We start from the raw sequence: 14773 nt of genomic DNA on the forward strand, positions 1-14773 counted from the left end.
TCAAGACAAAGTATTTAGTGAAAACAGTACAATATATGTTCCTATGTTGGGTCATTGTTGACTGATAAGCAGTGATATCTAAAAATTAATATATTTTTGTGGTTCATTTTTTTCTTACAAGTCAATGAAATTCATGACACCTCCTTACCTGTAGCATTAGATATCAGAATTTCTAATCCTCAAAGGAAAGTGGAAAGCATGACAAGTAAAAAGCAGATGTCACTCATTTGGAGCAGTGTTTTGTTTAAAAACATAATGAATATACTGACATATTTTCAATACTAATCTCACGTTATCATGGTATTGTTTCATTCAAGAAGAAAAGATCAGTTTGAGGATTTATTGTATCAATAACTTTCTCATTGTTACTTAAGCTGTTTAAGAGACTTAAAACATACAAATTTAAGTAGATTAATTAATAATTGTTTATTATAAGATATACCTGAGCTTCAAGTCACCTAATTAACAACTATTTAAAAGCTAAGTACTTAGGCAACTGCTTTATTTAGATTATATACAGTGTGTTCAAATGAAAACTGACAAAAGGTTCCAGGAACTGGCAAACTTACAGACAAGGCCTTTAGCAGTATCTTCTGAAAAATGATACTTGCCTTTTTTTAAAATTCTTCTTGGAAAAACTGTCTCCCATTGATTATATAATGATTATTGTACATAGGTTGGCAACATAAACAATAAGAAAAAAGTACTTTGGAATATAAAGCAATTCTTAAAATAAAATTTCATAAAATGGACTGTATATAAAAAGTTCCATAAATATTCATGAATAGTGGGGTAAATCCACTGCCCTATAAAATCAGCTAATGGAATTGAGCAAAATACAGTGGAGGCTCATCACTTAACTGAGGGCTACCTGAAGAAGGTGGTGTTTATTCATTTTTGCTGATTTTACTTTCTCCCTGCAACCTTGAGTACCTCCACCTATAATCTTTTAGATTTCCCAAATCCACAGAGGAGAATATTATTTTTATACATTTCATTGTACATTGATTTCTTTCTACCCCATTATAAAACAAAGCATAAAGGAATACATGACTGGAGTATTTTTCATAAAAAGAAATATTAGATTAATGCAGAATCTGATTCGCTGGCTATATTTACCTGATATGCAAAATGCCATGCTTGCTGCAGACTTAGAAAAAGATCTAGCCAATCCTATTGCCCCTTAATTGTAGGTGTGCACTCTAATAAGATTGCTAAAAAAATAAAGCTATTTCACCCTATCTATAGCATTAGTAAGGCAAAGAAGGTGAATTCTTTCAGCTGTGTAAGAGTATGTTTTATATTCATAGTACTCAGTGCATGTTTAAAAAAAAGCATCAATTTTCAGGGCAAAAAAAGTCACTGAAAAATGAAATAGCCAAATTCTTCAGTTTGCAACAAATCAGAAAATTACTCGATCTTCCTGGGATCTTTCCCAACTAATCGTTCCATTTAATGTAGCAAAATTGCTGTCTTCTTCCTCTTGTTCTTTCACAAGTTCCACAAATACCTAAAAGAAATGAACAGTGCCTTAATGCTTTTCCTCACTAGAAGGAAACAGGTGGGCAGATTTCTGACTTGAGTTAATTAAAAGATTCAAAAGTCACAGCTCATTTGTATCTCTGAATGATTTGGAGACAAACTTCGGAAAGAAGAAGGACAAGGTTCTCCATGTCATGGGTTGAGACTCCGTGTATAGAAAAACCTTCCTGTTCTCATAACATTGTGAATGAAATGTTGGCTTTGAATGATATGCCTGTGCCCTTGTGGCAGAAGAAGAAAACAAATGGGCATTTATGAAATTATGGATGGAAATGGCAATTTCATATAACAAAGAGAATGCTTTGAAATTTGTGGAAAATATACATTTGGAGGGCATGCTATGATTTTGTACCGTAAATTTTTATCAAGTTACCTGGTCAAGTGTTGCTTGAGAGAAGCTGTATTCTTCAACATTAAAGGCATGTTTTGCTGTTAAAATTGTCAGAAATAATTGTTTATTATTCACTGAGAGACTATATATATTATACCATTAATACCTAGGCGTTAGTATAAAGGGAAATAAAAGGTGATTGGGGAGGGGCTTTATAGGCAATTTAATGTCTAATTCTGACTTCCACGTTCTATTAAAATTGTCAGAAGTGTCCGTTGGATTCATCCTGAAGAAAGTGTCATGGTATTTTGTACAAACAGCATGACAACACGTATTAAAAGGGATGGCACTCGTGGTAGTACAACACTGCTTTTCTCATTTTCTTGCTCCTATGTGCACATCCAAATGTTGCACACCATCAGTTATTAACATGGCAGCATATGTATACCTCCAATGTAACTTTGTGATGATGTTTGAGGACTTAACACCATGATGCTTTAATGTTATAGATGTGTTCTATAAAGCAAGTCTGAAAAACTATAAACTCTGCTAATCAGAAAACAATATGAGAAAAGCTTTTAGTTGGATAAAAGGATAAAAGCATATAGAAACATAATGTTTGATGATGTTAGTGATGATAGACAACAAAATGAATTTCAGTTAACAAAATTAAGGTGGATAAGTGAGTTTGAAGGTTCTATTATATTCATTGTACTTAGAAAATTAATCCCTTACCTTCTTCCAGTTTAGAAAAAACCAGTGCTAATGACTGGACATCTTCTCTTGGAATTTTATATGCCAAAATTGAAGCAAAACTGTAAAAAAGTAAAAAAATAGGGTAAGTTTCAACAAGAAGTACATGGCTTTAACCATGTACAGTAATTATTATTATGTATACAATGTGAAATCACAGCTGGCTGTTCTTTAGCTGGAGTTGGCCTTCATTTGCATTGAATTCTTCTCAGAATCTACAGTGTTATGATGTATTGGTGAAGTATACAGTATGTGCAGATCCAAGCAGTGTGACGTTTTATAATTAACAGATGGAAATTTTATCAATACACAGATTTTTTGAACTTTTTTCAAGATTTTCTGGTATGGCTTCCAGTGTGCCAATAACCACTGGGACCACCAAGGCCAGTTTATGTCATAATCTTTCTATTTCTATTTTCCTATCCTGATACTTTGTGATCTTCTCCATTTTTTTGTCTTCTGTTCCAGGGGTCCCCAACCCACAGTCTGTGGACCAGCACTGGGCCGCAGCATACCAGCAACCGGGCCGTGCAAACAAATGAAACCCCATCCACTGGATGCACGCAGCACATGAAACCACGCCCCCTCTGGTCCGCAGAAAAATCTTTCTCCACAGAACTGGTCCCTGGTGCCCAAAAGATTGGGGGCCTCTGTTCTATTCTACTATCTCCTGCTGTTGCCACATCAATTATCCACACCTTTTTTTAAAATCACAATTAAATCAGTTTGTATTCAGAAATCCCACAATATTTTAACCTGTTCATTCTTGACTACTTTCTCAACTTTATGTTCCCTCCAATTGCTCATTGCTGGCACGTGATAATTCTGACAGATGTTTCAGTGAATCATTTTGGCAACTGTGTTATAATCAGTTTGTATGATACTGTTTCACTTCTGAGTATAGGATTTAGTGTTACTTCTGCCTATTTATAGCTAAATTGACTAGACTAATACTTAAGCAAAAATCTTCCAAGTATGACATTAAGCCTACTTTAACAAGGGCAAGATTTTAGATTTATAATTTCAAACTTATTTATTTGAATAAGAGAAGAGTTAAATAGTCTGCTAGCAACCACAGTTGAACAAGTGCTCTCCATCCTGGCTTTCTCATTGCTTCTTCTGAACAGTAAAGGATGTTGATATGAAAAGGTCCATGTTTCATGCAGAATTAAAATATCCCAAAGTAACAATAAAATATCTACAAGTAGAATTATGCAAGTAGCACAGTAATAAGGATCTGTAATGATGGATTGTTCTTCATAATACATTCATAGAATATATATATGCCTAATGTTCTTATGTATATTCTAATACTAATTATGTATTAAAAGTACAACTTTAGCATACATTTAAAAATTCTGTAGATTATAGTAGTTATGAAAAGATACAATAAATGTAAGAGAAAAGGAGAATAAAACAGAATTAAAGCACTGATTGAAACGTGATTCACAAATATTAAAAGTGACAACAGCTAGGGAAGGCCAACATAAAGACATGTTTTAAAATGCATAAAATATCTGACTCCTTTTACTGATTATTCCGTTTTTACATGGTTTTTATGCTTTTATGCACCCAGAGTCACTCTGATAGTGAAATGGGAGATACCTAAATTTGACAAATAAATCACAGCATACAAAGGCCTGATGCATTACATTAAGGTTTCTCAAAGTTATCAATATATGATTAAAGAAGCATTACTTTACCCCTATTGTCACGCTGATTTAAATACTCAGTAATAACCACTGGGTTTATAGGAGAACTTAGGAAAAATTGTGTTTGATTTACGAAAGATGTTAGATAAGTTCCTTATGTGCTATAAAGCACTATTTTGCTTTTAAATAATTCAATTTCAAATGGCCTTATTTTAAGACTCCACATGACCAAATCTAGAATCAATCCATTAATTTTTACCTTTTCAGACAATTTGCATTTGGAAAAATGCCTAAGATCTTCCTTTGGAGGTATTCCTTCTGCTGTGATTCTGGTGTTTCTTTTAATTTCATTTCTAAAAAATATCCCCTGCCAAATTTAGTCTTGAGATGTTGAACTGTTCCAATGTACCTATTTGTTATGTGGGGAAAAGATGAGATAGACAGATAATGAATTCAATGTCCACAATCATGTTTTAAGTTTCCTTTTTTAAAAAAAAAATAGATGCTAAGGAAATACCTTAACTTTCCAGATACCAAGATAGCCACACGATCACAAATTGCCTCTGCTTCTGCCATATAATGTGTTGCCAGAATAGCCGCTCTTTCTTTACTTTTAAAGGCTGCTCGGATTGCTTTCCTGTACAATATAATACACACTCAACAAAGAAGAATAGGTTCCTTAAACAAGTCTGTAAATGGTCTGATTTTAAACAATGCAGTCATGTTTAATGATGTAAAATCACCTCCTGGCCCCTTCACAAACCTGAGCTCCAAGGAAAGGCAAAAGTTAGCACTAAACTTTTGGTTTTCTACACCATGTACAATGATGGAGCTAGCTGTAAAATAGATGGACACATGTATAATAATCCCTGCTGATTTCTATGGCAGGTCTATACTGTACGTCTGTCTTTGGGAACATTTTAAAAATCTCTGTAGATGAACTAAGAAATGACCTACTCACTCATTTAGGAATAAACTATTCTTATTTCTCTTCCTCTTTCTTTCATCTTTGTACACTATTATCTCCTCATTTCCATTCCATTCCATTTTCTTTTTTTTGTTTTCAATTAGTGAAGTTTCTATTCTCCTGAATCTGATTTATTTTCTTTCTCTGAGCGATTGTTAAACATCTACAAGATTTAAACTTTGATTGAATCCTTGAATAACAGTTGAAATTTCTCTCTTGTTTGTTGAAACAAGAGCTTAGAAAGCCATGATTTTGATAGTGAAAGAAGGATAAGATGCTTTACAAAACACTTATGTTAAATTACAACTTAAATTACAAAGAAAGCAAAATGATATTTCCTTCTTGTAATAATGGAGGCTACTTACCACATGTGCTGTATTGCTATAGGGTCCATACCAGTGGATGGCTCATCTAATAGGGTAATATGAGGATTACCAAGCATACTTAAGGCAAAGCATAACTGAAAAATAAAGAATCAGAAGTCATTACTTCACTGTCCATTTGTTTTATATAACACAACTTGCACAATCATTTTTTAAAAATAATAAATACCTTTCGCTTGACTCCTGCACCAAGTTTTTTCACTCTCTTTTGTAGATGTTCCTGAAGATCAAGTGCTTTGGAAAAGCTGTAGAAAACAAGTACATTTTTGTAGTCTTGAAAGGAGAGTATTAATAAGGGTTAAATATTTGCACATTTAAGAAACTGCACTCATAAAAGCATAGAACATTATAATAAGGAGCAAGTAGGATAGATTCAGCACAATATATTTAATTAAAATATTTCCAAGCCCCACTTTAGGAGATAAAACTTTCCCAAGTAACATACAACATAAAAATAATATAGTAAATATAAATATTAATAAAAACCAGTAATAATAACAAAACAGATCCCCAAGAGTGTTTAGAATAAAAAACATTTTCTTCAAAACCATCAGCATCTCCATAAGGAGAACTTGGGAGAAGGCCAAGAAAAATAAGTGAACACTGGGGATTTTTTCTTAAGGGTGATAGCAATGGTTTTTGAAGGATATCACTGTTTTGTACAGTCCAGAGGTATGGGGCCACATAATCTTCTGAAATACCTTATAGCTGAAATACATGAGTCTTCATTTTTTGCTAGCATAGAAGCCAGAGTACAGGTAGTCCTCAACCACTAGTGACCATTCAAACCACACACAAAAAAGTGATTTATGCCCATTTTTCAGAGTTACAACCTTTGCAGCATCCCCCTGATCATGTGATCAAAATTCAGATGCTTGGCAACTGGCTTGTATTTATGACGACTGCAGTGTCCCAAGGTCTTGTGATAGGCTTTTGCAATCTTCTGACAAGCAAAGGCAAAGGGGAAGCCAGATTCACTTAACAACTGTGTTACTAACTTAACAACTGCAGAGATTAAGAACTATGGCAAGAAAGCGTGTAAAACAGGGCAAAACTCACTTAACAAATTTCTCACTTAACAATAGAAATTTTGGGCTCAATTGTGGTCATACTTCGAGGACTTCCTGTAATATGTTTTCAATCTCTCATCAAGTATGATAAATACCAGACATGAATACCTACACATACTTCTTTAAAATTCTCATATAGCACTCTTTCCAAATACTTTATAGCAGCAATAACTATAACCCACAAGCCCAATTTTGGGGTGACTTCACTTTTGAAAACTTCAGCAGAAAACTGCAGAACGTTGGTAGCAAGATTTTCTGCTCATTTTGGTTGGTATTAAGTCTAAAGGCAGGGTTAGGTCTACAGGATTTATACAAGTATTTCCATCATATGTGATGAAGGACCTGGTATTTTATTGAACTCAAATATAAAATATAAAGTAGATTCATAGTAATCACTGGAATTACATCTATCATGGTTAGATGCACAAGCTTTTTTGTTAATTATTAAACTGCTTTTGTTCAAGGAAAATTATGAAGTATATGTACAAGAATGAAAAAACTGAGATATCCTTCATTAATAATATAGTAAACTGATGGAATGTGTAGGCACCTTGACTTGCATTAATCTGTTGTATATATGTTGATGTTTAACTATATGCAACTAAAGAGAATACTATCCCCAATAAATAAATATAAAATAATAAACATTGAAATGTGCCATTTAAAAAAAAAATAAAGTCACTCTGGTGAAAAGGCAGGCAATAAGTAAATAAATGAACAAAAATATCAGATGTAAATAAACAACCAACTATATTAGAATCTTTATAGTATTTAAAAATATTAATATAATCAGTATCTTCAACAAGATCATATCTTTGCACAATAAGAAAAAATACAGTTAATGTAGATAAAAATTAAAGATTCTTACCATTTTATGACTTCGTTCCTGTCACTAGCACTCATTCCTTTGATTGCTCCATAAATTTCAAAATGTTCTTGTAATGTAATATTAGGCCAAAGTGGGTTTGTCTGCGGACAGTATCCCATGTATTTCATGGAATTATCCATGATATTTTCACCTAAACAATAATCTCCCATCAGCACCTGTGGATACAAGAATCTCTTCTCAGTATTCCTTCATAGTATTTCCAGTTAAAGTTGTTTGTGAAAAATTGAATTAACTAAAATCTGAATATTAAATAAATATAATAGACAAAATGCAACATTTTATTTTATCAAAAATATATTCCAATGTAATATAAGCATTTATTTATGAATTTATTTTCCAATAGCCTTTGTTCTTTTATAAAATTAATTAATTTAATTTCTTATGCCTGTTCCCATATTCTATTGATTGCTGAGATTAATAGAGTGCCATCAAATCTGTACATACAGGCACATAGAGGATGAATCCATATGCTTAAATATTGCTAATTGCAGGCATCTTTTCTATGTTACTGACTGAGCTATAAATCAGATGTACAGGCCACCTAATTCAGGATGGCTCTGGATAGCATAAAAGTTAAAAACACATTCAATGCAACATAAACAAAGGGAATAACTCAAGAGTTCATATACCAATCACAATAAAATTACCACCAAGGCATATATTCCTAAACCAAGGCCTAGGAAAAGAGGCAGCTCTTTAAAGCAGCAAAGTCAGGACAACTCAGACCATGGGGGGGGGGAGGGGGGAGATAATTCCAGAGGGCAGGCTTTCTGACAGTGAACATATGCTGTTTGGGTCCCATCAGGTGGCATAGTTTTGAAGAACCAAATATTTATATTTGGTTATCCATATGAGGTTTCGGTACTTCTGTGCTAGTTAGAAGTAAAATATGTACTTCAAGTGGTATTCTGTCATTAACAATGCTGAAATACATATATTTCAATAAGAAATATTCATGGGAACTCAATAGTGATTAATAAGCAAAAATAGTGAGGGAAAGTGGATACAAAGATTTGATCAAAAATTATATACTTGGCCTGAAGATGGTTCAACTTCTCCTGCTAGAATATTAATCAATGTGCTTTTCCCAGCTCCATTAGGGCCTAAAATTCCCAGAACTTCTCCTAAAAAAAGAAGCAAAAACTGATTTTTTTCAACAAGCTAATTGTTCCACTTTTGACAAAGTAATTCCGTAGTAAATAATTGAAAAATAACCTTTCTTAACACAAAGCGAAAGATAGTTGGTTGCCACTTTTTTCATTTTTCTTCCAAGAAGGAAATCGGTCTTTCCATCATATTCTTTATGTAAGCTGATGACTAATACTGCAGGTCTCTAAAGAATAACAACAAAAAAGTTTATATTGAATCAGCATGAATATGTGATGCACAATAATTCCTTTCAAAGGAATTATTTCATTTCTTTTAGTCAGCACAATTAGCCAATATGTAGGAACAGTCTGAAGCCTTTTCTGTTGTTATGTAAAAATGAAAATGGGTGTAGGGTTTCTCAGGCCAGTTCCATTTGACATTTCTCTACATTCTCCTGTGCCCAGGACTGAGAATGAGGGGAATAGTATGGCTGGTTCAGGGATATAATCAATCCATGAAGCTCAGGTAAATGATAAAGGTCTCTTTGTGATTTTACTACAGGTTGCTTTCTCTGATGCTCTGAGAAATTAATTCTCAGTATACTTTCTGTTTGCATTAATAACTGCGAATGTGGCCTAGTCAATTATTTCTTTTCTGTGTTATTATCTGTGGAGATTGTCAGTCATCCAGGTCATGGTTGTCCCAAAGGTGCTTTTTCAAGAGGCAACTGGACTTTGTTTTTCCTTGAAGACATTTCACTTCTCATCCAAGAAGCTTCTTCTTGGATAAGAAGCGAAATGTCTTTAAGGAAAAACAAAGAAAGTCCAGTTGCCTCACTTGAAAAAGCACCTTTGGGATTTTCTGTATTATTGTATATATCATGTCATTAGGATGGAAGGATTAAGCCAGGCTCATTTACCTCTTCACAGTCCTGACAAGTTATCATCTCTTTAACTTTCAGCTTTTCAGCCATAACATCTTCATCGCCATCATCTTCGTGTGATACATCTAGGAATTTACAGGCCTTGAGCCGTGTAGGAGCTCTGGATGGGAAAACATATTCAATCTCTGCTTGTGGGACTTCTAAATAGACTGCAAAAAGATATTGTCTAGTAGGCCAGACAGTAAGTCTGATCCTATGAATTTGAATTTGAATTTTATTGAATTTATATACCGCCCTTTCCCATAGGACTCAGGGCGGTTTACATGGTATATAAAACATAAATACAAAAATTAAGAACAATTAAAAAAATTAAATTAAATCCCTGAAAAAATATAAAACCCCAATTAAAACTCAGCCTGGGCCAGAAAGCTCGAAGAGCCAGGTCTTCAGGTCTCGGCGAAATGATCGAAGGTCGGGGGCAGTCCTAAGCTCCACTGGCAGCTGGTTCCAAAGGGCAGGCGCCCCCACAGAGAAGGCCCTCCCCCTGGGTGTTATCCGCCGGCATTCTTTTACCGGCGGCACCCTGAGAAGGCCCTCCCTGTGGGAGCGCACTGGACGAAGGGAACTTGATGCCGGCAGCAGGTGTTCCCTCAGATATCCTGGACCCAGGCCATTCTGTTGACCAAAACCTAAGGTCCTTGCTGCCAGATAAGAATGCATTCAAGTGAAGGACTTTAGGAAGGACTTTCTCACTTCATTGCAAAGATTCTACAGTTGTGAGTCTTCTCCCTCACTCTGACTCTTAGAAGGAACCCTAGTCTAAGCAAAAACTGTTACAAAGAATGGCCCAATCCATGTTCCTAGAATTACCAAGGGCTATTAATAGGGTAACAGGATAAGGAGATAGTCCTTATAGAGAAACAGCATAAAAAATCCCATTATCTGTACATTCATTTGTCACAATAGGAAAAATGCTGCTGGGTGCAAAAATAATCCACCAAATAGAAATGTGGGAGAGGCATAGGATACCATGAGGGGTTTATAAAAGACAATAAATTTGGAAATGTAAAGAGGAAGAGAAAAAGTATACGAAAACATTTTGAGAAGCATGGATTTTCCTGGATCAATAGTCTTAGCAAAGCCAAAAATCCTGCTACTTTAAGGGAACACTCAAGACCAGCCTAGCCACACCTAGAAAAAAAAATCTAATAAATGGATTTCACATTTTTATGGACAAATGCCTCAATAACGACAAACAAGCAGCTTATTGTTGTCCAGTTTTGCTTTGGAAAAGTAATTTCAATACTGATTTTTAAAAGAAAAATGCAGAATACTTGCCTGAAAAAAGGGTCTGCTCTCATTGATTTTCCTCCATGTTTCACCTCAAGGTGTCGCAGAAGAAAGAGCCAAATTATACATTGCAAATAGGGCTAAAAGAAAGAGAAAAACCAAAAAAAAACCAACATTAACACAGCTTTGCTCCAAATTACATTTTGAGTAATTGTATGGGAAAAGCTTATCGCTTGCTGATTCCTGACAAAAAGAAAACATAACTCTTCTAATGTCTGCTATATTAACGATGTTAAACAATATTAACCAAGTACTTTCAGTTTTGCTCAGAAATTGTGTAGGAAAAATCTTATAATATTATAGGTTTTTATTTCTTATACTTCATTTTATTTATTTATACTATTTCATGTACTTATATGACCTTTCCTCTCACCAGTGACTGGGTGGTAAACAGAATTTAAAATTAAACAATGTAACTAATTATAAATGTAACATATGATCACAGTTTAAGAAAAAGACAACTGAGAATAAAATCTAAAACAAAACAAACCAATTAAGCTTCACTAATTTCCTTACTCTCATGTCTGGAAAGGTGTTGAATATTTTCTGGAAGGCCAGCAAAGTAAGGGCAAATCTAATAACAGGTGATTAGATATTCTAGATTGGGGTCTCCAACCTTTCTGGGTTGGCGGCATGGTGGGAGAGAGTCAGAGCCTTACACATGCATGCGCAAACATGAATGTGGCCACACATGTATACATGCGCACAAACAGGCCATGAGCATGTGCACCACGCAAATGGGGCTGCGAGCATGTGCACATGGCTTTCAGCGATGCTTGTGCCTGTATGGGGTATGTGGCGCTGCTGCCAGGCTCACGGCAGTGGTACCAGCGCAAGGATCGCGCCACCACCCCGCGTGAGGCTCGCACTGCAGCCCGCCTGTTGCCTGCCTCTTGCAGCGCTGCCGCTGCCCGCACAAGTTTCATGGCAATGCCACGTGTGTGGTGTTCCGCTGCCCACCTGCTGCTCACGGTGCTCCCGCCACCCATGCAAGGTTCGTGGCAATGCTGCCATCCACGCAATACTAGCGGCAATGGTGGCACGAGGGGAGGGGAGCACGCGCACATGCACTGCCATGGCCCGATAGTGGGCCGCGGCCTATAGGTTGGGGACCTAGAAAACAGCCACTGAGACCAAAAAGGCCTGAGCTTCGCCCACGTTTCTAATGATACATTGGAATGTAGTAGTTTTCTGATAATTCAATTTTGTCACTTTTTTTCTTATACTTCATTACCTTATTCCTACGGTAGTCTCCAAACCTGTTACGTTCTTATGTTCTTCCAAACATTTTATGATAATATACTAAAATACAAATAATAAACTGATGAGAATCCTTACCTTTCATTGCAGCTTTTTCATTGATATCTGGATGGTGCACCTAGAACTATTTATTGTTTGTTTTGGAAACTTATAGGGTGTGTGTGTGTGTGTGTGTGTGTCTGTGTGTGTGCGTGTGCGTGCGCAATGTTTAAATATTAGGGTATGGTTAGGATAAAGTATATGTATGACAGGTTTTGGTTCTTGTGCTGGCCCTTAACTGAGATCCAGTTTTTTCAGAGTATATTATCTGAGAGGAGGCTTTTAAGAGGCAATAAGTTGCTTTTAAACACAGCTCCTAATTAGGATATAATACTGTAAATCAATTTCTAGAGAATCTTCCCTAAATGAGGATATATTAGAGCGTAACTCTATCCAGAGCTCACCAAACTATATAGCTTTTACATGCCTGACTGTTCTGTTGACAAGGAGTACATTATCTTTTGTTAACATATTGCATACGTTGCATGAATTTAGAATATAGAATGAAGAATGTGATAATCCAATTCAGATTATAAACAAGAAAAGTATAATATATACCAAAACATCTTAAAATGTATAAGGTTTCCTGAATTCTGAAGAAGAAATAGGATTCTTACCGCCACTATTGAAACCAACAATCTTTCTGCACTTCTTTCCACTTTTTGGCCAATCTTTTTTGTCTCCTAGCAAGATAATAATATTCTAATTATTTTTTACATTTTTTGACAGATGATTAATTTTAAAAAAAGTCTTATGTTTCAACAATAATTCATATTTCAGAATAAAACAACAAATCCTTTCTTGATTCGATTCAGAATTTTATTTAGCAAACCTAAAAAAAATTTTGGAAGTGGTTTGTTCTCCAAGCTTGTTTCAATTTAGTTTCTGAACATTTCATTATCAGACTAGGTAACATCAGCAGCAGGATCTTCTTGTGCTATTTTCCTTAGCTTATGAATGTCTTGTGTGCCAGTGTGATCATTTGGTCGTGTGATTGGTTGTTTGTTTGGAGCTATATTTAAATTCTGAGCAGCTGATTGGTTCTCTTGTTGATTGGTAGTTCGAATGGTCTGGTTTCTTACATATTCATATGCTGGATCTAGATCAATATGCTTGTTAATTGTTCCTTTGGTAGAATACCAGGCTTCAATAAATTCTCGTGTGTGGCAGGTGTTTGCATGCCCAATAATTTTTGTTCCTTCCCAATCAAACTGGTGTTGTTTATTATCAATGTGGTTTGAGATCAGGGATTTTTGGTTGTGCCATTTAACTGCTACTTGATGATCATGAACCTCTGTTTTCAATTGCCTTCCTGTTTGTCCCACATAGGATTGGTTACAATTGTTGCAATTAATTCTGGCAGCCATTTGGATGTTCCTTTGATGAATGGCAGGACTTGTTTTTTGTGCTTTGATTGGCTGTGTATTTTGTTGGGGTTTGTATTTTGTCTTGCCATACATCAATGGACCATCCGAAATGGCTGCCAGAATACTGCAACCCCTAGGAATAATGATAGCTCACAAACCCACATTTACACTCAGAAAAAAGCTATCTAAAGTCAAAGACAGAAGGAAGACAACAGCAACATAGTACACAAATCAATTGCAACAATGCCAGAGATCATCGCTTTGTGGTCTCACGAGGTTTAAAAGCATTTGTGAGAGATCTCAAGTCCTCTCCTTTTTCAGAGAATTATAAAGAGCTGATCTGTATGCCAGCTCTTCATCCTGCCATGGTCATCAGTCATGCTTTTTGTGAAACTGTCTTTAATTGCCATTTCTTTCCAGGAAGTTGAAGACTGTTTAATTCTGACGCCAAACCTGACTTCTTCAGCTGCCGCGGAATTCTTCAGTCTTTGATTGCTATGTAACTCTTTAGCTTCTTTCTCTGGATACATTTACTGATAACATTCCTCCTCTGTCAATTGAACATTGGACATTGTTTTAAAGGGCGATCTCTCATGTCTTACTTGGTGGGGCCCTTAAAAAGATATGGGCATGTGAGAGAATGATAGGAAATTCCCACATCAAGGCTGTTCTCTTACCCATAGCACTAGAGCAGGGGTGTCAAACTTCCGGCCTACTGGCCGGACGTGTCATGCCAAAACCGCGCCCACCCCATTGCCGGCAATGGGGAAAAAAGTTGCGATACATCCCGACACGTCATATGACGTCGCGAGTTTGACACCCGTGCTCTAGAGATCAATTTGACAACCATGAAAATGAAAATAAAATTTGATGAGGACAGTGGAGGCAAGTTATATCCACTCTCCCAACACTTTGATATCTTTAGTGCCTGCCGTTTTACATAAGTTATATTTTAGCAGTTTTAATTCTGAAACGAATAGAAAAAGTTCACATACAAAAACATTTTCAATACAAAAAGTTGAGAAGAGGTCAGGTCTCATAATGGTCCTAATTTAGCTTAAAACTGAGCTTAGGATAAATCATTCCCCCTGCCTCAATTGTAGAGAAAGTTGCTGTTTTGAAGACATATTAGGGTTGTTTATCACCAGTTTTAAAATATATAATATATATTGAAATTTATAGTGCTCTTTGGCACACT

General features: G+C 35.5%; 1 protein-coding gene across 1 annotated transcript in view; it reads right to left on the reverse strand.

The window, feature by feature from the left end:
• Positions 1-1282: 1282 nt before the first annotated feature.
• The window catches only part of LOC308663877 (cholesterol transporter ABCA5-like), a 49178-nt gene continuing 35687 nt past the window's right edge, over positions 1283-14773 (reverse strand). The window contains exons 26-38 of the mRNA XM_081320653.1: positions 12826-12891; positions 10898-10989; positions 9596-9719; positions 8803-8920; positions 8620-8711; positions 7567-7742; positions 5798-5873; positions 5611-5705; positions 4796-4915; positions 4538-4687; positions 2609-2688; positions 1916-1971; positions 1283-1510 (exon numbers count right to left, since the gene is read on the reverse strand). Coding sequence (XP_081176779.1) covers positions 1403-1510; positions 1916-1971; positions 2609-2688; positions 4538-4687; positions 4796-4915; positions 5611-5705; positions 5798-5873; positions 7567-7742; positions 8620-8711; positions 8803-8920; positions 9596-9719; positions 10898-10989; positions 12826-12891 — 1353 coding nt within the window. The 3' untranslated portion in view covers positions 1283-1402. The remainder of the gene's footprint in view (positions 1511-1915; positions 1972-2608; positions 2689-4537; positions 4688-4795; positions 4916-5610; positions 5706-5797; positions 5874-7566; positions 7743-8619; positions 8712-8802; positions 8921-9595; positions 9720-10897; positions 10990-12825; positions 12892-14773) is intronic.

Source organism: Vipera berus, assembly GCF_964194415.1.
Source record: "Vipera berus genome assembly, chromosome: 2".
In the NCBI taxonomy this organism is placed as follows: Eukaryota; Metazoa; Chordata; class Lepidosauria; order Squamata; family Viperidae; genus Vipera; species Vipera berus.